We start from the raw sequence: 25,804 nt of genomic DNA on the forward strand, positions 1-25,804 counted from the left end.
TCGGTATGCATTATTGCACCCAATTTGCTGGTTCTTCTTTCATATACCTCTAAAAACATTCACCATTACTTAAGCACATTCACATGCCAATATTAGTACACTATAACCATGTAAAAGAAAAATATACATTTCATTGAAGTTCTGATACATAATTCTTTACAAAACATGCATCACAAAGTTCTGAATTCTTTGGGCATCTAGTACAGCAGATTACTTCCCGGTTTACTCTTGTACTTGGGTTTGTTGAAGATATCTTTCCTTCAGCCACCACTTCATCTTCTTCATAATTGATCAGGTATCAAGCCATGAAGTTCTTGATTGGGATATGTACCATACCGAAAGCTCTCAGTGCTTCCTGTCCTTGTCAAATTTTTGTAATGACTGAGTATAAGAAACGCAAGGCAAACCCATGCCAAAGAAAAAGTTAAAGTTATGCCTTCATTAAATTCCACATTCATTTCCTGTGTGTGTCATTCTTAGTCACTGGAAACATATTCAAAGCTGCTATGACAAGCCATGTGACATGTCAAATTTCATAAGAAGAAAACTATCAGTTGCAAAAAGCAGCAACTAACCTCCCCAATGCTGAGCACTTCCAATGCATCTTGGTAATTTTGTCCTCTAATCAGTTGCTTTGTGTTGGTATGAAGCATCAGGCCCATCACGATTGCCCTGTCAAACAACATTTTAAATCTTACTTCAAACCTTAAATGGAATTGCTTCTCTTAAATTTCTCATAAAAGGACCTAACTTGAGAACAGAAATTACTGAAACCTAATAAATCATACTGCTGATCAGTCTCCAATCTCACAGACATATACTAAACAAATACATAAAGATTGAAATATATTGCCCTGCATATCTATCCCACACTTCCTTCTGATTTCACCCTAAACAAATCTATCTTTCTTCTTCAAGTTCCAATGCCAATGGGGCCAACATCTCAGCTCATAGAACAACATCGTCCCTTTCAAAGAAAATAATCCTAAACAAACTCAAACTATCTTTTTGAATTCCATGCAATTATTAATACTAGAACTTAAAACTAAAAATCATAATTGTTTGAGGAGTGTACTTTAGTATCTGAACTAAAGTACAACAGTAAGTAACAAACTCTTTCCACTATTTTAACACACAATGCAATTAATAATAATGAAAGCAAATCAATTCCACAACAAAATGACGGTCATGAACAGAGACTAATGGTCAGGAAACTAAAATATCAATAAAACAAATGACATCTGCAGATAATATTTTCATAACATGGACAACCATAGCCTTTTTGGCTGAGGTAGCCATATATACCTGTTACATATTGATAAGAAGCAGAGTTAGTTATATATGCTTCTCTCACTACAAACTCGATGGTGCTTAATACATGAATAGTAAATACTTCACTTACAGACACTAATGCATTAAGTTTCATAAGATTGGAAGTATATTAGATATCATGAGTTCATGACAAACCTACTCTAAAGGTGTACAAAGAATGTTATGTTGGAATATTCCTCATGCCAAACCTAGGGAATCAACAACACCATATTTCCTTCCAAATCATTGCCCAAGCAATCTCCCCCATCAACATAAAGAAAAGCACAACGAAAGGCTCCCACCATTTGTCTGATCGGTAATAGACTGAGGGTGTTCTTTACCATTATGTGCTGTTCCTAAAGGGCCTGACAGATTTGTAATTTGAATTATGTAGGCAAGATTCATTCTCAGGTCTATGATTCTACAAAGTGGAGATTATTTATCAGCCAGCAACTGGCAAAATTGAGGGCTGGTCATACTTTCCCTATATACAAATGGTCTAGGTATAGGAAGCATGGCCTAAGACAGCCCTAATAGAAAAGGAAAAAAGGAATCTATCATGTCTGCTTGTGTGTGTTTGTCTATTATAAGTTCATATAAACTCATATATATACCAACATATTAGATGAAGATCCTAAGATTGCGTACAGATAGACAATAACTATTCAAACAATAGCATTGTTTAAAATTGCAGTACACACAATTGACAACCCAATTTAAGTGCAGTCGATCAGATGCAAAAGAAAAGAACCAGTGCACACATAAACCATCTTTTGTATATGCATGCATGACAATAAACCAGAGCTAGGCAGCAAAATCCAAATCCCTCGTTCTACTACAGATATCCAGATGCAATCTGTTTGCATACGTGCAGGAATGTTAGGTGCATTCAAAGATAAACCACCACTGATCGACTTATGACATCATATGATTGTTACTCATACTAATTCTGAAATCAACACCACCAAACACCAAAGCCAAATCATTACCTATAGAAAACTAAAAATCCAGATCAATAGGCATCATTTCAGTAGGAAACTACATCAAATCAAACTATCAAAGCATAAGATCCATAATACAGTCTCCAATTCTATTCAATTTCCTCAGCTACGAACAAATTAAAATGCAAGCCACGATAAGAGAGAGAGATACACCAAAGCGCACTGTTTTGGAGGGAGGGGCCATACTCGGTGGCAGAGAGGTGCATCTTAATGTCGTCGAGGGTCTCGGACTGGCACAGATTGTTGTACTCAGCGGCGGTGAGAAGATCGACACGTTGTCCCTGGACGATGGCCTCCAAGTAGCCACCGGCCCACCGTGAACGTTGAAGGTCATCGCTTCAAAGCCCTACATTTTGTTCGATCGAAATTACGCGAACTGCCACAGGCCGATCTGAAATGGAATCGGAGTGAGAGAAAGGGGACGATTCTAGGTCAGTACGTTAATGGCGGCTAATAACAAAAACACCTAATTCAGTACAATTCTAGGTCAAATTGCTAAGCTTTCCTAATTTGCAAAAAGCGAACTCACCTGCATCAAATTGGCGTTGGCCTGTGATTTTTCCGGAGCGCCATGGTAGCTCCTATCGATGCGATTCGAATTTGGAGCCAAAATTGGGAGAGAGACTGAATCGAAGCTGAGGATTCGAAATAAACAATTTGAATTAGGGTTTTCAGTTGGGGGAATAAGGAGAGGAGGCAAGGAGGGTAAATAAGGAGTGGGTTTTTAGTTCAGTGAGTTTTAGAATTATTTTCTTTCGTTTTTGTCGAGGATTTCTGAAAATTGTCCTCAAAGTTAAAAAGTGCGATAAAATTTAGATTATAGCCACAATTTTCTGTTATTTTTCTTTTGTTTTTCATTTCAAAGCTTTGACAGCGTTCACCGCACGTCGTGGTTCTTAAAATTTTCAACAACATGCACGTTTTCTTGTTGATAACTCAATTGACAACTTGCAGATAACAACGTGCAAGGTAAGTTGTTGATAACTAAATTAACAACATGCAAATGACGCATGTGGTGACAAATTGTTTTTTACAATGTACATTCTTTGCCCGTTGTAGAAGATTGTATGTAACAACGAGCATTTAGAGCATGTTGTTATTATGATGTTGTTGTAGACTACTTTTCTTGTAGTGTGGGTTTTGAGTCTCTTGACCTGCTGCTCTTTCTGTTCGACGCCATGGTAATCTTCAATCCAAAGTAGACTCTCTTCATATTGAATTATGTTAACGTGATCTTGCTCAATTATATACCTGCCATTTGCCTCTCCTTTATCATCAAACCTCATCAATATGGTGTTGTAGACACCCGTACCGTTGACACCCCAAACCTTGATAATTATACTATTTTCCCCAATAAATGGTGTTATGTATCGCGAACAGGGCTCAATCGGATTGGAGAACTTCAAGTAAAAGAGTTCAGTCCAGGAGTCACTCACATCATACTCTCTCATGACCCATAAATTAATGCTGCCATAATATGATATTCGAGATACAGACAGGCATCCTCCGAGACACACCCCAAGATGGCTGATGGTATAATTACTAACATCATCGAAATTAGGCAGTCGCATGCTCCGGAACTCCTCCTTAATCAGATCAAAAGCAACTATCTCGTCTTTTCTGTATATCCAATGAAGTGCATGATTTGAAACAGTCCCCTGACCATCGAATAATTGATCGTATGATTGAGGTCGGGGTTCAATCCTTTTCCAAACGTGATCTCTTACTGAGAACATCTTGGCCTCAACCTCACGAAAGTCCTGATCACGACGGAGGTACACATTTTCGGAGGCTACGAAAACTTTGTAGTTGTCAGTAGCAGGCAGATAGCTAAGACCATGGTAGAGGGAGAACCAGAAATCAGGATTTTTTGCGGTAAAACCAGGGTCTGGTAGTTCCTTCAACATTCCAGTTGATGGGTTACAGATGTAAAATTTATCGGGAAATTTATCAAATCCTGTTAAAATGAATAGCAATCCACTGCAGGACCCCAGTAGCCTGACATAACCGCCCTCTTTCTGGCAACGGAAATTCAGACTTCTAAACGAACAAGTGTCCCCAAACGACGGCGTTTCCAAGTCTCGGAATACCAGACGAGTGGTGGCGTGTGACGAGAGGAGGAGGAGTCTGCGACTTAGGGTTTTCTGCTCACAAGCTGCTTTGTATTGAGATTTGGCGAATATGGGGTCGGACAATATAATGAAACGGAAGCGTTTCGAAACGCAGGTGAATCGGATCAAGGATTTCACGGGAAGCCAAGAGAGGATAGTCACTATAATATCTTCGGGTAGGTGTGTTTCCGCCATTGCACTATGGATATGGAGACGAGATCGACGAATATGTAGGGTTTTCATATATTTGAGAGAAGAGAGAGGACACGAAACGCTGTCGTCTAGGTCATTAGGATTCTGATTCTAGGTAATCAGTAGCGTGGATAACAAGTATGTAAGTGTGTGTAACAAGTTTCTTTCTTTCTTTTTTCTTTCTTTCAAGTTTAAATTTTATTTTGACTGTAATAACCGAGTTTTGTCTTCTTTAAGCAAAGTGAAATGGTGGCAAACACCTTTGATTTAAAGGTAGGGTATTCCGTGATTTAAGCATTAGTGGATCAATCAAGACCGGTGCTTTATTTGCTTACGTGTTTATGCATAATTGAAAATCATTCAACAAAGAAAGCAGAAGAAATCTCACTCTCTCTCTCTCACGGCCGAACCCAGCAAAAACAGAGCACGGATTCTTCGATCTCTCTCTCCCTCCTCAGGCCACCTCAAGACGTCGAACCACCTCCATTAGCCTCGCCTAGACCTTGCACTGCTGCAGTGGCATCCTTGCACCGCGGCACAACCGGAAAACGGCGGCGGAAACACGGTTTCGTTTTAAAACCCGATTGGGTCCAATTGTGATAACTCGAGCTACAGGCCATCAATCCTCACCAAACTTCATCCTCGAGCTCGCCTCAACTTCCTGAAGCTCCCAGAAGCAGCCTCACACGGCGGCGTGGCCCGTAGCAGTGGCTACAAGTCAAACCCAACCAAGAACGAAACCGGAGCTATCGATCCAAATATCTTGAGCTACAGGATGTCGTTTTGAGTGATTCTTGAACCAGTGAGCTCGCCTTGAAGTTCTGAACAACTCTCCAGAAGGAATCGAAGCGTTTCGTTGAAGTTTTTACGTCGGAATTCAAGCTCGCCGGATTCTGGAAATTTTCCGGCCACCGACGCTTTCGATCAAGATATCTTGAGCTGTAGAGCTTCGTTTTGAGTGATTCTTGAACCAGTGAGTTCGTCTTTAAGTTCTGAACAAGTCTCCTGAAGGAATCGAAGCGAAAGGAGGACATTTTTACGTTGATCGGAGCTTCGCCGGCTTCTGCAAATTCTCGCCGGTTTTTGGAAAAATTCCGGCCACCTCGACTGTTTTAGGTAATTTCAACCACTTCCGGTCATTTTTAGCTTACATGGTAGTTATGAAAGTTGTTAAGCATGATGAGAGGAAGAAGAGCAGCCCGGCCCCGACACCATTGGTGGTGGTCGGCGGCGGCTCTGCCACTAACTCCGGAGGCCCTTTCCGGCCACCTCCGGGGGTCAAAAATATGGTTTCTATACATTTTCAGATTCTATATTTCAATACGATCATTTCGATATATTATATGCAATTTTTGGATATCGTATGATTAAGTTATGAATTTTTAAGTTTAGATCGATTTCGATCGTTAGATTTGTGATCTGTGAAGTTAGGACCGTCAGATGGACTTGTAGTTTTGATATGATGATCTTATGACTGTCCCAGTGGCTTTGTGTGGTCATGGGCAAAGATCCGACCGTTGGATCTTCGTATAAATGCAAAACAGTGATTAGGGAGGCGATTCGTGAGAATCCGTCCGTTGGATTTTCGTATAAATTTGTGAAGATGTTAGTAAGGACGATTCAGGGAGATCCGACCGTTGGATCTTCGTGATGATTTTTGGAGGGTGATCCTAAGGGCGATCCGTGAGGATCCGACCGTTGGATCATCATTTAATTTCGATCCGACCGTTGGATTGTCGTTTGAATATGTTTTTGAGTTATTGGCTAAGTTAAGGTCATGTGTGATTAGGTGATTGACGGTCTTCCTTGGGTGAGCGATTTCGGTGTGTATTGTGTTGAATTGAAGACGCAGCGGGAATATCGAGGTGAGTAAATCGCACATGGTTCATTCACGAACCGAAATTCGGTGATTTTATTTAATTGAGAAATTGTGGAAATTGTTTTATGAAAATAAATATTTGTTTTAAATTATATGGACTTGATCGACTACGGTCCATAGGTAAGTAAAATGTATTTAAACTATAAAAATGAATTTCTAGATTTTATTGCATGTGAACTATAGTTGGTATTAGTGGTCACTCTTGTGTGGGTGACTACGTATATATATATATTTACGTGGAATATATATTGGATGGTGTGATTTACTGAGTTATATTTTGAGCATTACCTTTGGAATATGTGATTTATCTTAGATGTTGTGTTGTCTATGATAATGGGTAATTGAGTAAAGTGCGATAGTTGAGTCGTTGAGATGAATTAAATGAGGAGTCGAGTGAATTGAGAAAAGCAGTCATTCGTAAGGTGAACCTTGGCCAGGTGACACTTTACGATACAGTTAGAGCTCTAGTCTGTCTGCCGTCATACTGCTTGGGGGATAAACGAGTTATCATATGCCCTTGGGTATGACATGACATACTGAATGGGGTGATTAATATAATTAATCATAAGCCTGTAAGTATGATATACTGAATGGGGTGATTAATATATTTAATCATAAGCCTGTAAGTATAATATACTGCATGGGATGATTTATATAAATAAATCATAAGCCTGTGAGTATATATTGAGTAAGAAGTTGTTTATTATTGAGTAGTCATGATGAGATGTGAGTTGATTGATGCTTGAAGTGATGTTGTACACTTCAATTCTTATGCAAAACAAAATTAAAATGTGCTTGAGTTGATTGTGTTACTTTAAATCGTGCAATCCTTTCATTTACTCATACGAGCTTTGCAAAAAGCTTACCGGGTTTGTATTGTTGCAATCCCGGTACACTATTCAAACGGTGTAGCGGGTAATCCTACAGGTCAGGCGAATCGGGAAGGTGATCGAGCTGCTTAGAGAAATTGCATTGGGTAAATCTGGATTTATATTGTGAGGTTTATTATGCTCTTTTGAGTATTGTAAATTAAGTTGTGAGAGTGTGATGTAATAAGTAAATTGAAGATTGGTTTTTGTAATATTGAGAGGTGTGAAGTGTGGTTGTTTGTGAGAAAAAAATTCAGGACGTTATTTGTATTGATGTTAATCATGTTTCGGATTTGAATTGATTATTCAAAATTCGGGGCGTGACAGTTTGGTATCAGAGCGTAAGGTGCATATTCGGTGATGTGTCAATACCTTCCGAGTGATGGCCCGTCTGCAGCGGATCCCCATCGTGTACTCTTCGGTATTGGCAAAGTCATTGGGTATGTATGAACGTTAGGAGTCGTCTAGGACGTCGAGTTGCTTTAGGACCTTGAATGCTTCCTTATGGTATTGACTTGGTTAATATGGACTGGTATTTGACTTATAATGTGTGTAAGTGTTATACTTATATTAACCAAGCGTACTATGCACCTTAGGTAATGGACAGACAGCGAGGCTATGGTGTGCGCAGAAGAGGAGGCGGAATTGGTGGTAGGAGGGAAAGGACCCGCCCCTTAGAGGAAGTTTATTTGAGTGACGCAGAGTCTTCTTTTGATGTACAGCCTACTCCACCTGTTGTGGAAGTAGTGGATGCCGTTCGCTTAGCCAAACTGGTTAAGGAGATCAAACAGTTAGGTGCAACCCCATTTGAAGGGGGAGTTGATCATTGGGCAGCTGATCAGTGGCTTGAGAATATGATGAGTTGTTTCGAGATGGTGATTTGCTCTGAAACTGAGAAGTGGAAGATTGCTGCTTATCTTCTTCAGGGTGATGCCAGGATATGGTGGGCTGGTCAGCGGAATACAGTGAATATGGCTACGCTGACTTGGAATGGTTTTGTGGAACTATTCCAGGACATGTACTTCCCTGATGCAGTGAGGGAGCAGATTGAGTTAGATTTCATTTCCCTGGAACAGGGGACTATGACTGTGAGAGAGTATGAAACACGGTTCACTCAATTATACAGATTCGTTCCCCAGTTGGATGCCCAAGCCTTGGCTAAGAAGTTCCTGAGAGGACTGAATTCCAGGATTAGGGAGATAGTGTATCCTCTTCGGTTAACCACCAAGGAAGAGATCTTTGCTAGTGCCATGGCCCATGAACAGGCAACCAGCATGCATACGAGTGAACGGGGAGTTGTGAGAGAATCCTTGGGAAAAGGGAAAGCGATTGTGGGGAGCAGTGGTTCCAGGGATCATGGAGGTAGGTCGTGGAAGAGACAGCGGACCAGTTTCCATCCACAGGCTCCAACTAGGATGGTCAACCAGTACCAGGCCCCAGCCAGGGCAGCACCGGCTCCATTTAGAGCTGTACCTGTGAGGCAAGTAGCACCAACTGCACCAGTGAAATGCTACAACTGTGGTGAACAGGGCCATATCTCTAAGGTGTGTACGAAGGCGCAAATTAGGGTGTGCTTTAATTGTGGCCAGCCGGGACATATTTCCAGAGAGTGTACTCGACCTCAGGGTAGAAGACAGGGTAACCAGCAGAGACTACTACCTCCAGCACCAGCTAGAGTCTTTGCCATTGGTCAAGGAGGCACTGGGGTGGAAGGTACCTTATCTGTTTATAGCTATCTTGCTAGAGTATTGTTTGATACGGGAGCCTCCCACTCTTTCATATCTAGTTCAGTTGTGGAAGTGTTGGGTTTGATTTCCATGCCTCTTTTTAGATCATTATGTGTTACATCACCTCTCGGTGTGTCTCTTGAGCTGGATATGTTTTGTGATGATTGCCCTATTGGGATAGGTGGTAGAGAGTTCTCTGCCTCATTGATTGTGATACCGGATCACACGTATGATGTGATTTTGGGTATGGATTGGTTGAGCCCGAACCATGCATTGATTGATTGCTTTAGAATGATTGTGTCCTTCCATATTCCTGGACAACCAGTGTTTCATTACCGTTGTCTGAAGTCCGACATTACCATGCGGGCAGGGATTTTGGCTCATATTGAGTCAGGGAGTAGTATTTCTGAGATTACAAGGATTCCTGTAGTTTCAGAATATGCTGATGTGTTTAAGGAGATACCAGGGTTGCCTCCAAAAAGGGTAATCGACTTCTCCATTGATGTGATACCAGGTACTGCCCCGGTATCGAAAGCACCCTATCGGATGGCTCCAGCTGAACTTCAGGAGTTGAAGGTTCAGATTGATGGATTACTGGCTCAAGGGTTTATACAGGCTAGTGTATCTCCTTGGGGTGCACCAGTGTTGTTTGTGAAAAAGAAGGATAATTCACTCCGATTATGTGTGGATTATCGGCAGCTGAACAAGGTGACCATCAAGAACAGGTACCCTTTACCTAGGATTGATGACTTGTTCGATCAGCTTAGAGAGGCTACTGTGTTCTCCAAGATTGATTTGAGATCTGGATATCACCAGTTAAGGGTGAAGGATGAGGATATTCCAAAAACGGCGTTCAGGACCAGGTATGGACATTTTGAGTTCCTTGTCATGCCTTTTGGTCTAACTAATGCACCAGCGGCATTCATGGACTTAATGAACCGTACGTTCAGTCCTTACTTAGATCAGTTTGTAGTGGTGTTCGTTGACGACATCTTAATTTATTCAAAGTCATCAGATGAGCATGAGAAACATTTACGGATTGTACTACAGACGCTAAGAGAGAAGAAATTGTTTGCCAAGTTTGAAAAGTGCGACTTTTGGCAAAAGGAAGTCAAGTTCCTTGGTCACGTAGTTTCAAAGGATGGAGTTTCTGTGGATCCTTCGAAAGTTGAAGCAGTGATGAGTTGGAGTCGCCCCACTACTGTTACAGAGATCCGTAGCTTCCTTGGATTAGCAGGTTACTACAGGCGCTTCATTGAGGGGTTTTCTAGTATCGCTTCAGCTTTGACTAAGTTGACACGGAACGACACTCAGTTTATATGGACGGATGAGTGTGAGAAGGCTTTCAGTGAGCTAAAGACAAGATTGACAACAGCTCCAGTGTTAACTATTCCATCTAGTGGAGGTGGTTTAGTTATCTACAGTGATGCATCTCATCAGGGTTTGGGGTGTGTGTTGATGCAGAATGGTGGCGTTGTTGCTTATGGTTCTAGACAACTGAAAGTTCATGAGCGAAACTACCCCACTCATGATCTAGAGTTGGCCGCGGTAGTGTTTGCCTTGAAGATTTGGAGACACTATCTATATGGTGAGAAATTCGAACTCTTTTCTGATCATAAGAGTTTGAAGTACCTATTCTCCCAGAAGGAGTTGAACATGAGACAGAGGAGGTGGATGGAGCTCATCAAAGACTATGATTTCACTTTGGAGTATCATCCCGGAAAGGCTAATGTAGTGGCTGATGCTTTGAGTAGGAAGCCCCAAGTAATCATGGCATCGCTCATGGTGCAGGAATGGCTCATGTTGGAAGCTGCATCGAAGTTTGATCTTATGCCCACTAGAGTTGGACATGAAATCTTTCTCGGAAGTATCACCTTACAGTCCACCTTGATTTCCAAGATCATTCAGGGTCAGACACTTGATGAGTTTGCCCAGGCGAGGATTGCAGAGATGACTGCTAATCCTAATGTGGAGGGCCCTTCTGAGTGGGCTACTAGAGCAGATGGGGGGTTGAGATTTCGAGGAAGATTGTATGTTCCAAGTGTTGATAACCTCAAGGAGGAAGTCATGCGGGAAGCTCATAGATCTCGATACACGATACATCCAGGGGGTACTAAAATGTATATGGACCTACGGAGACAATTTTGGTGGTATGGAATGAAGAGGGATGTGGCGGAACATGTGTCAAAGTGTCTTACATGTCAGCGAGTGAAGGCAGAGCATCAGAGGCCTGCAGGGATGCTGCAACCATTACCGATTCCTGTGTGGAAATGGGAAGATATCTCCATGGACTTTGTGACTGGATTGCCTAGGTCCAGGCAAGGTTATGACTCAATTTGGGTGATTGTGGACCGATTGACGAAGTCTGCACACTTCCTTCCTGTGGCAAAAACTTACTCAGGGGATGCGTTGTGTAAGTTGTATGTGAATGAGATAGTAAGGCTGCATGGTGTGCTTGTTACAATTGTTTCTGATCGGGATGCTCGTTTCACTTCAGAATTTTGGCGTAGATTCCATAAGGCATTGGGCACGTCTTTAGCTATGAGCACCGCATTCCATCCACAGACAGATGGGCAAACTGAGAGAGTGAATCAGGTGATGGAGGATATGCTTAGAGCTTGTGTGTTGGACTTTAAGGGAAGTTGGGCGGATCACCTACCATTGATAGAGTTTGCCTACAACAACAGTTATTACGCCAGCATCGGCATGGCCCCGTATGAGGCTCTTTATGGTAGGCCATGTAGAACTCCTATCTGTTGGACAGAAGTAGGGGAGAAGGGACTCTTTGGTCCTGCACTTGTTCTGGAGACTACAGAGAAGATCACTACTATTCGGGGTAGGATCCAAATAGCACAAAGTAGACAGAAGAGTTATGCAGACTTGAAGAGAAGACCAGTTGAGTTCGAGACGGGTGATTACGTGTTCTTGAAGGTCTCACCTATGAAAGGCGTAGTCAGATTTGGCAAGAAGGGAAAACTCGCACCAAGGTATGTTGGACCCTTTGAGATTCTAGAGAGGGTTGGGAAAGTGGCATATCGGCTTGCTCTACCTATCAGCATGTCGGGTGTGCACAATGTCTTTCATGTGTCTATGCTCAGGAAGTACGTCCGAGATGAGTCGCACGTGATTGATCATGGAACTATTGAGGTAAACACTGATGTAACCTTTGTGGTTGAACCTGTTCGTATCTTGGATAGGTCTACGAAGAAGCTTCGTAGGAAGGAGTTTGATCTTGTGAAGGTGTTGTGGAGTCATCATGATGAGGGTGATGCATCATGGGAGTTAGAGTCTGACATGAGAGTGAAGTATCCGCAGCTCTTTGGAGAGTTGAGTGCTTGAATTTCGGGACGAAATTCCTTTAAGGGGGGTAGATTGTAATAACCGAGTTTTGTCTTCTTTAAGCAAAGTGAAATGGTGGCAAACACCTTTGATTTAAAGGTAGGGTATTCCGTGATTTAAGCATTAGTGGATCAATCAAGACCGGTGCTTTATTTGCTTACGTGTTTATGCATAATTGAAAATCATTCAACAAAGAAAGCAGAAGAAATCTCACTCTCTCTCTCTCACGGCCGAACCCAGCAAAAACAGAGCACGGATTCTTCGATCTCTCTCTCCCTCCTCAGGCCACCTCAAGACGTCGAACCACCTCCATTAGCCTCGCCTAGACCTTGCACTGCTGCAGTGGCATCCTTGCACCGCGGCACAACCGGAAAACGGCGGCGGAAACACGGTTTCGTTTTAAAACCCGATTGGGTCCAATTGTGATAACTCGAGCTACAGGCCATCAATCCTCACCAAACTTCATCCTCGAGCTCGCCTCAACTTCCTGAAGCTCCCAGAAGCAGCCTCACACGGCGGCGTGGCCCGTAGCAGTGGCTACAAGTCAAACCCAACCAAGAACGAAACCGGAGCTATCGATCCAAATATCTTGAGCTACAGGATGTCGTTTTGAGTGATTCTTGAACCAGTGAGCTCGCCTTGAAGTTCTGAACAACTCTCCAGAAGGAATCGAAGCGTTTCGTTGAAGTTTTTACGTCGGAATTCAAGCTCGCCGGATTCTGGAAATTTTCCGGCCACCGACGCTTTCGATCAAGATATCTTGAGCTGTAGAGCTTCGTTTTGAGTGATTCTTGAACCAGTGAGTTCGTCTTTAAGTTCTGAACAAGTCTCCTGAAGGAATCGAAGCGAAAGGAGGACATTTTTACGTTGATCGGAGCTTCGCCGGCTTCTGCAAATTCTCGCCGGTTTTTGGAAAAATTCCGGCCACCTCGACTGTTTTAGGTAATTTCAACCACTTCCGGTCATTTTCAGCTTACATGGTAGTTATGAAAGTTGTTAAGCATGATGAGAGGAAGAAGAGCAGCCCGGCCCCGACACCATTGGTGGTGGTCGGCGGCGGCTCTGCCACTAACTCCGGCGGCCCTTTCCGGCCACCTCCGGGGGTCAAAAATATGGTTTCTATACATTTTCAGATTCTATATTTCAATACGATCATTTCGATATATTATATGCAATTTTTGGATATCGTATGATTAAGTTATGAATTTTTAAGTTTAGATCGATTTCGATCGTTAGATTTGTGATCTGTGAAGTTAGGACCGTCAGATGGACTTGTAGTTTTGATATGATGATCTTATGACTGTCCCAGTGGCTTTGTGTGGTCATGGGCGAAGATCCGACCGTTGGATCTTCGTATAAATGCAAAACAGTGATTAGGGAGGCGATTCGTGAGAATCCGTCCGTTGGATTTTCGTATAAATTTGTGAAGATGTTAGTAAGGACGATTCAGGGAGATCCGACCGTTGGATCTTCGTGATGATTTTTGGAGGGTGATCCTAAGGGCGATCCGTGAGGATCCGACCGTTGGATCATCATTTAATTTCGATCCGACCGTTGGATTGTCGTTTGAATATGTTTTTGAGTTATTGGCTAAGTTAAGGTCATGTGTGATTAGGTGATTGACGGTCTTCCTTGGGTGAGCGATTTCGGTGTGTATTGTGTTGAATTGAAGACGCAGCGGGAATATCGAGGTGAGTAAATCGCACATGGTTCATTCACGAACCGAAATTCGGTGATTTTATTTAATTGAGAAATTGTGGAAATTGTTTTATGAAAATAAATATTTGTTTTAAATTATATGGACTTGATCGACTACGGTCCATAGGTAAGTAAAATGTATTTAAACTATAAAAATGAATTTCTAGATTTTATTGCATGTGAACTATAGTTGGTATTAGTGGTCACTCTTGTGTGGGTGACTACGTATATATATATATTTACGTGGAATATATATTGGATGGTGTGATTTACTGAGTTATATTTTGAGCATTACCTTTGGAATATGTGATTTATCTTAGATGTTGTGTTGTCTATGATAATGGGTAATTGAGTAAAGTGCGATAGTTGAGTCGTTGAGATGAATTAAATGAGGAGTCGAGTGAATTGAGAAAAGCAGTCATTCGTAAGGTGAACCTTGGCCAGGTGACACTTTACGATACAGTTAGAGCTCTAGTCTGTCTGCCGTCATACTGCTTGGGGGATAAACGAGTTATCATATGCCCTTGGGTATGACATGACATACTGAATGGGGTGATTAATATAATTAATCATAAGCCTGTAAGTATGATATACTGAATGGGGTGATTAATATATTTAATCATAAGCCTGTAAGTATAATATACTGCATGGGATGATTTATATAAATAAATCATAAGCCTGTGAGTATATATTGAGTAAGAAGTTGTTTATTATTGAGTAGTCATGATGAGATGTGAGTTGATTGATGCTTGAAGTGATGTTGTACACTTCAATTCTTATGCAAAACAAAATTAAAATGTGCTTGAGTTGATTGTGTTACTTTAAATCGTGCAATCCTTTCATTTACTCATACGAGCTTTGCAAAAAGCTTACCGGGTTTGTATTGTTGCAATCCCGGTACACTATTCAAACGGTGTAGCGGGTAATCCTACAGGTCAGGCGAATCGGGAAGGTGATCGAGCTGCTTAGAGAAATTGCATTGGGTAAATCTGGATTTATATTGTGAGGTTTATTATGCTCTTTTGAGTATTGTAAATTAAGTTGTGAGAGTGTGATGTAATAAGTAAATTGAAGATTGGTTTTTGTAATATTGAGAGGTGTGAAGTGTGGTTGTTTGTGAGAAAAAAATTCAGGACGTTATTTGTATTGATGTTAATCATGTTTCGGATTTGAATTGATTATTCAAAATTCGGGGCGTGACATTGACACTTTCTTCTCGTCTTCTTTTCTATTTCTTCACAATCTCATATTCTTATTGGAGGCTTCTAACCTTGACACACAAACGAGGCATATTCATCAACCTTACTAGAGTTTATTTCCATGGTCAGATATTCAAGTTTGCTTTGGTTAAGAGATTCAAAATCGAGTGACCAATTACATAACGGGACTAACTGTGCATAAAATAAACAAATAATTCTCAAATGCACGAGCGAACACACTGGCAGTTGTAATGCACAACCATTCCTCTATGCTTCTGCTCTTTCTTCTTATTGAATCATGCCAATACTATCAAACACACATTAACAATAAAAGAACGAAACACATTGATCCATCATAAAGTTACCGTCAATAAGAGTTTCATTTCAAAAACCGACTTCACAACAAATATAACTATAGTTTCACCAACACAAAAAAATCTTATAGCATAATATAGAAATTCCGACAAAGACAATCATACAAGATAAATGTCAAAACTTACAAAACAAACAACGAATATATACATCAACACAGTTGCTACCATTACAAATATAGCTAGCTAGCTTCCAATTAAAACTGGTCCGTACCACCACTAGATCAAAGAAACCTCTCCCATAAAGCTTGCTCCTGCAATCGTACATCAAAGCGCCTACAAAATCAAAGAAAGAACACAATTAATCATCTAACTGTCAAACAATTTTGTGAAAGCCAATGACTCAATGATCAACCAGGATGAATGATCTTTCCCTTCTACTTTTTGAAATCAATAGGAAGAACCAAAGTAAAACTCAAGAAATTGAGAGGTGAAACAAAACAATAGGATGAATGGTCTTTCCCTTCTGCTTGCTCCTCAATATCATAAACAAAGGTAATACCATGCATACTGAGATATATATGTATAAGGGATGTATATATATGAGACAAGCTATGGTACATACCAGTATCTCATACACTCATTTTACATCTATTTGAACAAAAAATTACAATTATTTGAATCAAAATTACAACATTGAGAACAAAAGTTACCATATTTATTTACACTATTTACATATAGTTAAACAAAAATTACAACATTGACAACGAATTTGTTCAAAAGCTTGTAATAATGTCGTAGGAGGTGTAATTACCATTATTAGAACTAAACTTACGCAAAATAGGACTCAACGTTACCACTCTGACAACAAATTTGTTGTCACATTTGTAAATGTGTGTATGAGCTACTGGTATGTACTATAGAATTTTCCGTGTATATATCTATATATATATATATATACTGTACTAAACAATGTGCATAGATAAATATAGCCAAAAGAGGATATCAGCTCTGTTAAGCATATAAAGAGTTGACAATTTTTGTTTCTGTGTGGTGTTTCTGAGATTATGCGCAAATTGGCAGCACAAAGCGAGAATATAAACAGAGGCTCATACCACCCTTGGAGACTCCCAAGTTCATTAATATAAAAAATAGTACCCTTTCGACAGGATGAATTATGAAATAGAATGCTATTTAAGAAGCACTAAATGAAAACATTTCCCAGACAGTTGGGTCATTAAATTTTTTTTTTAAAAAAGATGGTTTTTTAATAAAAGATGGTCCAACCAACTTTGCATTAACAGAAACTCTACTTATATGAGATGTGTTAATGGAGAGAAAGTTGAGATTAAACTATCAAGAGAAGTACAGAGTTAACATATCTTTGACTTTGCATTAACAGAAACTCTTTGCGCAAAATGAGATGTGTTAAGGCACAGCAAATTGAGATTAAACTATCAAGCCAAGTACAGATTTAAAATATCTTTGAGATACAGATTCAGAACTCACATGCCCAGTTTGAGTTCTAAAAGCATCTAAGCCTAGGAACTCAGTATCTCATTTGAATATTCAGTATTACAATAGCAATTATACAATCAAGGACTAATGCATTTGTAATTCACTCCAATTACATATTCCATTTTTCTCTGTAATGATGTAAAGTCAAACAACTCCAGATCCATTGCTTGCAAACATATATCTAATACAGGGTTATCAATACTCTAAAGCACCAATCCTCTATTGGTTTACAGCAATTTAAAGCACTTCAGTTAAGTTCCTTGGTATAAAGTAGAGTTGATATGGATATGTGGCCATTTGAAGTGATAAAATAAAACTTACAAGAGGACGGTTTACTAAAGAATAGATGACTCAAATTAATCGCTAAAATGAACTGACAATTCCAATCTCTGTTGCCTACATCATCAAAAATTGGTACTTGTATAAGATCACTCCTCTCAGCTGAACGTCCCGACAGGCATCCTATTGCTACATGAAACCAACAGGCAACACAGAACTCAAGAATAGAAAGGAAAATTAAGTAACAGAACCCTCAATTTTCGAATCCACAGAAGACGCATAAACCAAACCCATACTTTAATCACATAAGATTGACTGTCTACATCAATGAAGAGTAATGCAGAGTATTTAGCAAAATTGCTAGGAATACAAATAGTATTCAGATGCATGAAAGCAGAGTCAAAATGAGAGTAACTAACCAGCACTGTTATGCAAAGAGCAATCGAGGACTAACCATCTATCCGAAGTAGACTCTCTTGATATTCAATCATGTCAATCCAATCGCCCTCAACCCCAATCATATAGATGCTACACTTGTCTTCTTCTTTTTTAAGAATCTTTACCAGTCCTCTCCCGACGTTGCCAACAAATATCTCGGCAACCATACTAGTTTCCGTAACCAAGATACGATTGTAACTCCATTGCTCCTTAGGGGGGTCCGAAAGCTTCAAGTTAAAGAGCTTAGTCCACGAGTCACGCACATCATATTCTCTCATGACCCATACATCAATGCAGTCAGTGGCATCCAGCAGATAACCAGCTAGAGAGAGGCATCCTCCAACAGAAACTCCGAGATGGCTGTATTGTGGGCCAAGTGTTACGTTATGGAAATTGGGCAGCAGCATTTTCCTGAACCTGTGCTCCTCCTCCTCCTGAGCCAAATCAAAAGACACAATTTCATTATGATAACCGAGCCAATGAAGTGCCTCTTTCAAAAGAGTCCCCTGACCAGTAATTGAATCATCGACATCGACCTCAAGTACTGTTTTCCAAGCGTGAGCTCTGGACGAGAAAATGGCGGCCTTATCCTTCTCATCCACAATGTCAACTAAGACTACAAAAACTTTGTAGATAGCCACCACCATAAGTGACGAGCTCATTTTCATCTGGGGAGAAACCCGGGTCAGGTAATTTCTTGAAGAATCCGGTTGATGGGTTCCACATATAATATATTTTCTTAATTGCGAGAAATACGATACCATTGCAGGAGCCCAGTGGCATGACATGATCGGCTGGTGGGCGGAGAGGAAGTTTGAGCTTCCTAACAGAGGAACGGTCTCCAAACGACGGCGTCTCCAAGTCAAGGGATTCGAGTCGAGGGGCGGTGGTGGAGCAGAGGAGTCTACAAGTTAGGGTTTTGCGCTCACGAGCTGCTTGAAATTGGGACTTGGCGAATTTTGGGTCTGAGAGAATGATGAAATGGAAACGTTTGGAAACGCAGGTGAACCGGAGCAACGATTTCACGGGAAGCCAGGAGAGGATAAGCACTATCATCTCTTCGGGTAGGGTTGCTTCCGCCATTGCACTATCAATATTGAAACGAAACGATGAAGTAGGGTTTGAGAGCTAATAGAGTAGTGAGTAGTGACAGGGAAGGACCGTAAATGAAGATTAGGGGCAGTCGTGGGCTTAGCGAGGAGTGTTATCAATGGAAGAAGGTTTAATTATTGATGTGAAGGTCAAATTTGCAGAAATGAAGATTTGAACCAAGGGCCAGTGTCAGCTTTATTGCACCGGCTAAAGGGGATGAGAGTGAGGTGACAAGTCGCTGCATGCATCAGAGAAGCTTTGAAGCAAGATTAACTTTGAGCCCAGTGAAATTGTGATTTTCGAGCCAGGCCTCGCGGGCTTTGGAGGTATTTTTCGTGACCACTTGGGCAATTGTATGGGTTGTTTTGCTGGTTCCATGGGTATTGCTACTGTCCTTGAAGCAGAGTTTCAAGCCATTATTCATGCCGTTTTAATAGCATCAGGAAAATGATGGATTTCTCTCTGGATTGAGTGTGATTCAGAGGTAGCAATTCACTTTCTTGCCAATAGAAATTGCTCAGTTCCTTGGCGTCTAAGTGTTGATTGGGTCAATTGTTTGTACCATTCTCTCTATGCAGATTCGTTTTTCACACATTTATCGAGAAGGGAATCAAGTGGCTGACTGCTTAGCTAATTATGGGGTGGATCATGAGGGGCATTATTGGTGGGACTCTTGCCCTCCTTGTGCTTCAGCTGTCTTTGTTCACAATCTACAAGGTTTACCGAATTTCCGTATTCGATGAATTCTGATGTGCTTGACAGATTTCATGCAAACGTGGTTTTTGCTGCATGGTTGCTATATTCATCAGTCTGTAACTATTTTAACTCAGTGCTCACTTTGAGTACTTTATTTCTTTTTGTTCTCAAAGAGGTTTTGGTTCTTGTCCCCCTCTCTATTCTTGTGATTTTTTTTCTTTTATTAATAAAATAAAATAGAGGGATGAGCGGTGGGTTCCCGATTGCGATGGTCCCCTTTCTTTCGAGATTGCAGGTGGGTGTCAGTCACCCCAAATCGGTTGTCGCAGATGAACTAATATCGCCTAATCCTCTATTTAATTTTTTTTTAAAAAAAAAAAAACAGAAATTTATGAATCTTATGAAATGAAAGGGCTTTTTTTGGTGGGGGTGGGGGAATTTATATCGGTTGCGGAGGTGATTAGTACTTTAGTAGTGGGTTTTAAAAACGTGACGGTGGCGGGGTGGGGGGTTGGGTAATTTTGGGTCGAGTATTTTTGATCGATTACTCCATGGAGTAAAAAATGATAATAATAATGAATCAACTCATTAAGTTATCGAAAATTTTGAACAGGTTGAATGGAATTATGACTCAGGACGTTACAAAACTATAACGAAATTATCAACATGAGTTGGTTCAGTTGGTATGGACATGCATTAATATATGGTGCTTCAGTCTACATCATTCAGCAACAGAATTTTTCTCCTAAACTTTGGTTTTGTTCCAGTTAAATTCATGTTTCCATTGGTTAAGAGATTCAAAACTGAACGATCAATAATACACAACAATACAATTCAGCATATTTTCAAAAAAAAAACAATACAATTCAGCATAAAATAAACAAATAAACTCAAATGCATGTTCAGCACCTAGATTGCGCTACCATTTCTCCATGTTTTCATACTGAATCATGTCAATACTGTCAAACACAACACATTATCACAAAAAAGAAGGTGACACATCATTGAGTGCAATTGACAAGCTAGTCAACAAGAGTTCGGGAATTTCACGACTTGATATATATATAGTTTCACGAACACATAAATTCCTTATAGCATAATACAGAAATTTAGGCAAAGATAATGAAAAAAGACAAACATATATCAACATAGTTGCAACCATTAGACAAATATATAGCTAGCTTCCGATTAAAGCTGGTCCACATCACCACCAGATCAAAGAACCCTCCAATAAAGCTTGCTCTAGCAATTGTACATCCAAAATCCCCTACAGAATCAAAGAAAGAACACAATTGATCATCCCTCAAAACAACTTTATGAAAACCAATGAGTCAATGATCAACCAAGATGAATGGTCTTTCCCTTCTGTTTTTTGAAAACAATACGAAGAACCAATGCAAAACTCAAGATTAAGAGGTGAAGTACAATTGTTTGCTTCCTCTATTCAGTATCATAAACAAAGGTAATACCATGTATGCTAACAGGGCCAGTCCTGACGTTTTAGATGCCTGAGGCGCACAATGAAAATGTGGCTTCAAATGAAACTAACAACAAAAACAGGTCAGAATCCAAAATACACCAGCGATTTTTGAGAGGCCGAAAAGCACGCCGACCACTACGCCAGTACTGCTATCATGGTACATGAGGGGCCACTTGATCGGAAGTAGAGTTTACAAGGATTTGTGGCCACTTGATGTGATAAACTAAACTCACAAGAGCTAGGAAATGGTAACTTTTAATTCTATGCTGACCAAAAGATACTTTGTATATATTTACTTTTTTTTTTTTTATCAGGTTGTATATATTTACTTAGAAGACGCATAAACCAAACCCTTACTAGATTAATCCATACAATTGACTGTCTACATCAATGCAAAGAACTTAGCAAATTTCCTAAGAATACAAATAGTATTTAGAAGCAAGAAAGCAGAGTCAAAAATGAGGAGTAACTAACCAGCACTGTCATACAGAGAGCAAATGAGGACTAATCATCTATCCGACATAAACTCTCTTGATACCGAATCATTTTAAGTTCAAAGCCTTCAATCACATACTCACCACACTTCTCCTCTTCCTTGTGAAGAATCTTTATCAACCCTTTCACGTCGGTAATACAATCATTGTCAACCTCCTTCATAGAGCATATGTGGGCAACAATACTAGTTTCCAAAACCAATACACGACTGAAAGACCACATCCCCTCTGGCGGATCCAAAAACCTGAAGTTAAAGAGCTTAGTCCATGAGTCATGCACACCATATTCTTTCATGACCCACACTTGAATACAGTCACGAGCATTCCACAGAGAGAGAGCAAAAGAAAGCCATCCTTCAGCAGAAACCCCAAGATAGCCGAACTGATTTAAACTTCTTTCATCGAAATTAGGCATTGTCATTTTACTGAACTTCTCATGGGCCAAATCAAAAGCCACGATACCGTTCTCTTGATTGAGCCAATGAAGTGCCTCGTTCAAAAGGGTCCCCCGATAAGAAGGAGGTGATTCCGAATAGACCTCAAGTTTTTTCCAGGCTTGAGCTCTCGACGAGAAAATGGCGTACACATCGGTGGCTATGAAAATTTTGTAGTCGTCGGTGGCCGACAAATAGCCAACACCATAATTGAACAGAAATCTTTGATCACATAAAGAACCTGGATCAGGTAATTTCCTGAAGAATCCAGTCGATGGGTTCCAGATATAGAATACTCTCTCATCAAAGGCGATAAATACAATACCATTGCAGGAGCCCAGTAGCGAGAGACGACCGACGGGTGGCTGGAAAGGAAACTGTAGCTTTCTGACGGAGGAACGATCTCCAAAAGACGTCGTCTCCAAGTGTAGGGATTCGAGTCGAGGGGCGATTTTGGAGTAGAGGAGTCTGCGTTCGAGGTAGGAAGAGTCTCCAAATAACGGCAGCGTCTCCAAGTCTAGGGATTCGAGTGGAGGGACGGTTGTGTTGTAGAGGAGCCTGTGATCGAGGGTTTTGCGCTCACGAGCTGCTTGAAATTGTGATTTAGCAAATTTTGGGTTAGAGAGAATGATGAAATGAAAGCGCTTGGATACGCAAGTGAATCGGAGTAAGGATTTCACGGGCAGCCAGGAGAGGATAAGCACTATAATCTCTTCGGGCAGGTTTGTTTCCTCCATTGCTCTACTATGGAAACGAAACGATGAAGTAGGGTTTGAATGCTAATTATAGAGTAGCGAGCAGTGATGAGGAGAGGACCGAGTGATCAGGGGCAATCGTGGGCTTACTATGTATGAAGGGAGGAGTCTTATATAGAGGTAGTTGGGTAATTGGGTTTGACTATTAGGGGGGGAGTAGGAGCTTGTATTCTTCTGGCGGGGATTGATGTGATTGGTCATAACTGAAGATTTGAAACAAACAAGTCCCTGCATGCATCATAGAAGCTTTGAAGCTAGGGAGAAGAACAAAAGGGTCAGCTTTTATGGGGATGTTGACGTGACTTGGGCAGTGTGCTTAACTCTCGAGCCAGGAGAGGATAAGAACTATAATCTCTTCGGGTTGCTTCCGCCATTGCGCTATCAATATTGAAAGGAAACGATGAAGTAGGGTTTGAGAGCTAATAGAGTAGTGAGAAGTGACCGGGAGTGTGGACCTTACGGCTCTGTTTGGTTTGCTGGAAAGGAAAGGAATTATTTTCCTTTCCATTTGGAAGCATTTTTCCTTTCATTGTCACTCCCAAACACAGAAAATGAATGACATTCATTTCTCAATGCCCAAAATCTGTGAAACAAACACAACCTAAATGAAGATTAGGGGCAGTCGTGGGCTTGATGAAGGGAGGAGTGTTATCAATGGAAGAAGGTTGAATTATTGATGTGAAGGTCAAATTTGCATAAATGAAGATTTGAACCAAGGGCCAATGTCAGCTTGATTAGACCGGCTAAAGGGGATGTGAGTGAGGTGACAAGTCGCTGCATGCATCAGAGACGCTTTCAAGCAAGCTTAACTTTGAGCCAAGTGGAAAGTGATTTTAGAGGGAGTTGAACACGGCAACAGAGCATCGAAGCATGTGATTGAAAAATGGAAGCTTTGGGAGGCAGGTACGCATTGGGAAGGAAATTCTTATTCTTATGAAATGAAAGGACGAACAGCCTTTTGGGATAAAGAAATATTATATCGCTTGCGGAGGTGATTAGTAGTGGGTTTTAAAAATGTGACAGTGGTGGGGGTTGGGTAATTTTGATCAATTACTGCATGTAGTAAAAACAAAATAACATATTAAGAGTTATCGAAAATTTTAAAAAGTATAAATAAAAAAACATAAATGATCGGGTTGAACGGAATTACAACTCAAGTCATTACAAAACAATAAGAGCAAGTTCACATGTAGTCAAGAAATGTCAAGGTCGAAAAGTCAAGAATTCGACCAGTTAAATAACTGTTCACTGTCACTAGACTTGGGTTTCCACCATTTTTTTTCTTGACCGGTCAAGACTGTTCATGTATCACTGTTCATCGATTTTTAACTGTTCATTTTCATTGTTTAATGATTATTTTAACTGTTCATTTTTACTGTTTTTTTTTATATTTTAAAATTAAAATATATTTGATGTAAATAGATGATAATAATGGATATTTATGGATAATTAATGTCATAATTATGCAATTTACTAAGAGGTGTGTGCTTTAATAAGAGGAATTTCCCCTTTGTTCGGCCATATTGGATAATGAAAATTTTGGATGATGAGAGCTATATGAAGAGGAGGAAGGTGTAACTATGAACTCTAATTTTTTGGTTGTAGATGTTAAAAAAATGGTAGGTATTTATAGATAAATTTTTAGAATTTTTTACAATTTATTTTGTTACCATTTATTACCGTTACAGTTTTTTTCCTTACTGTTTTGTTACCTCACATATATAATCATACATATTAATTGCCTAGCCGTTAGATCTGCCTTCACTATTCAATCCAACGGTCTGGATCATTTGATCGTTGGGCCCTCAAATTCCAAACCAGCCAATTCTGGTGTGCTAGGCGACAAAAAAGATGCAGACGCCAACTGGAGGGGCCTAATTCGTCCGTGCGCTCCAGTCTCGCAAGCCTCCGCGTCTAGCACTTGCCCTGACGTCAGCAACTGTTCTCTCCACTTCCAAAGTGGCAGCTGGGCCTGTCCTTCGACTGGTCAAGAAATTAGTCAGGGCTTTGCCCTTTTTCTTCCCCTCGGTCATCCCAAGCCAAGTTTTGGCTAGGTAAATAAGGCCCGGTGGAGGAGTGGAAATCACCATGCCCGATCACCACATCATATTTCCCTGCTGGTGCCCGGTCAAGACGAGACCGCTGCACTTGCTCTAATGGAATTACAAGGAAAATAAAAAGACACAAGTTCATAATATTTAAATAAATTTAAATATATATATATATATATATATATATAACTATACTATTATTAAAACAATAGGCTTTGTTAGCCAAAATCTAATATTTTGACAGAATTGACCATAGAAGATTAATAAACTTTGAGAATTAATTAAATCACAAGGATAATTAAGACATTTACAAAATGTATTTTTATTAAATACATGTCAATTGGTTAAATTTTTGAACTACCATATACGCCCTCACATAATATAGATATTAATAAACAAATTATTTCTATATAAGAATAAGATAGTCAACAGACATCTTATATAATTAAGTCAATTCTTGAGGGAATGGTTAAATTTTTGAACTACCATATATGCCCTCATATAATATAGATATTAATAAACAAATCATTTGAAAAAAATTGCAATACCTCCCTTGAAAAAATGAGAAGTTTCCCCAAAATCAGGAGAGAAATCTTATATAATTAAGTCAATTCTTAAGGGAATGGTTAAATTTTTGAACTACCATATATGCCCTTATATAATATAGATATTAATAAACAAATAATTTGAAAAAATTGCAATACCTCCCTTGAAAAAATGAGAAGTTTCTCCAAAATCATGAGAGAAAATTGCTGTAACTATTAAATTTAAAAAATAAAAACCAATTGACATGTGCTCCGCACATGTTAAGGCAAATGATAATTTTTTTTTTTTAGAGAAAGGCAAATGATAATTAAGCCAATTTTTGAGGGAATTGTTAAATTTTTGAACTACTATATACGCCCTCACATAATATAGATATTAATAAAC

General features: G+C 40.0%; 4 protein-coding genes and 3 long non-coding RNA genes across 12 annotated transcripts; 3 read left to right on the top strand and 4 right to left on the bottom strand.

The window, feature by feature from the left end:
• Window positions 1-111: 111 nt before the first annotated feature.
• Window positions 112-3,092, bottom strand: LOC133721203 (uncharacterized). Of its 5 annotated transcripts, XR_009852102.1 has the most exons (4): window positions 2,842-3,078; window positions 2,499-2,703; window positions 576-672; window positions 112-381 (listed from the first exon to the last, which is right to left on the bottom strand). It is a non-coding gene; the product is annotated as an uncharacterized LOC133721203 (long non-coding RNA). The 5 variants fall into 5 exon arrangements; XR_009852100.1 differs by having other exon boundaries at window positions 576-2,703; window positions 2,842-3,088; XR_009852101.1 differs by having other exon boundaries at window positions 112-672; window positions 2,464-2,703.
• Window positions 3,093-3,301: 209 nt separating this feature from the next.
• LOC133722840 (F-box protein CPR1-like) lies at window positions 3,302-4,618 on the bottom strand. The gene has a single exon (XM_062149705.1). It carries the CDS (start codon window positions 4,616-4,618, stop codon window positions 3,302-3,304), a length of 1,317 nt encoding a protein of 438 aa, XP_062005689.1.
• Window positions 4,619-4,831: 213 nt separating this feature from the next.
• LOC133720181 (uncharacterized) lies at window positions 4,832-7,922 on the top strand. Its single transcript, XR_009851726.1, has 3 exons — window positions 4,832-5,731; window positions 6,405-6,480; window positions 7,407-7,922. It is a non-coding gene; the product is annotated as an uncharacterized LOC133720181 (long non-coding RNA).
• Window positions 7,923-7,962: 40 nt separating this feature from the next.
• LOC133722841 (uncharacterized) lies at window positions 7,963-11,930 on the top strand. Its single transcript, XM_062149706.1, has 4 exons — window positions 7,963-9,711; window positions 9,925-10,799; window positions 11,601-11,804; window positions 11,855-11,930. The coding sequence occupies exons 1-4, from the start codon at window positions 7,963-7,965 to the stop codon at window positions 11,928-11,930; spliced, it is 2,904 nt and encodes a 967-aa protein (XP_062005690.1).
• Window positions 11,931-12,051: 121 nt separating this feature from the next.
• On the top strand, window positions 12,052-15,301 carry LOC133720182 (uncharacterized). The gene is made up of 3 exons (XR_009851727.1): window positions 12,052-13,371; window positions 14,045-14,120; window positions 15,047-15,301. It is a non-coding gene; the product is annotated as an uncharacterized LOC133720182 (long non-coding RNA).
• Window positions 15,302-15,724: 423 nt separating this feature from the next.
• LOC133723395 (uncharacterized) lies at window positions 15,725-18,660 on the bottom strand. 2 transcript variants are annotated; one of them, XM_062150223.1, is made up of 3 exons: window positions 18,409-18,660; window positions 17,889-18,306; window positions 15,725-15,973 (listed from the first exon to the last, which is right to left on the bottom strand). In XM_062150223.1, the coding sequence occupies exons 1-3, from the start codon at window positions 18,658-18,660 to the stop codon at window positions 15,816-15,818; spliced, it is 828 nt and encodes a 275-aa protein (XP_062006207.1). In that variant the 3' UTR covers window positions 15,725-15,815. The 2 variants fall into 2 exon arrangements, with proteins under 2 accessions (XP_062006207.1, XP_062006206.1); XM_062150222.1 differs by having other exon boundaries at window positions 15,726-15,973; window positions 17,889-18,660.
• Window positions 18,661-20,677: 2,017 nt separating this feature from the next.
• LOC133722242 (F-box/kelch-repeat protein At3g06240-like) lies at window positions 20,678-22,916 on the bottom strand. The gene is made up of 2 exons (XM_062149063.1): window positions 21,615-22,916; window positions 20,678-20,927 (listed from the first exon to the last, which is right to left on the bottom strand). The coding sequence occupies exon 1, from the start codon at window positions 22,803-22,805 to the stop codon at window positions 21,645-21,647; it is 1,161 nt and encodes a 386-aa protein (XP_062005047.1). The 5' UTR covers window positions 22,806-22,916; the 3' UTR covers window positions 20,678-20,927; window positions 21,615-21,644.
• Between the last annotated feature and the right edge of the window lie 2,888 nt (window positions 22,917-25,804).

The sequence above is a fragment of the Rosa rugosa genome, chromosome 7 (assembly GCF_958449725.1).
Source record: "Rosa rugosa chromosome 7, drRosRugo1.1, whole genome shotgun sequence".
Taxonomy (NCBI): domain Eukaryota; kingdom Viridiplantae; phylum Streptophyta; class Magnoliopsida; order Rosales; family Rosaceae; genus Rosa; species Rosa rugosa.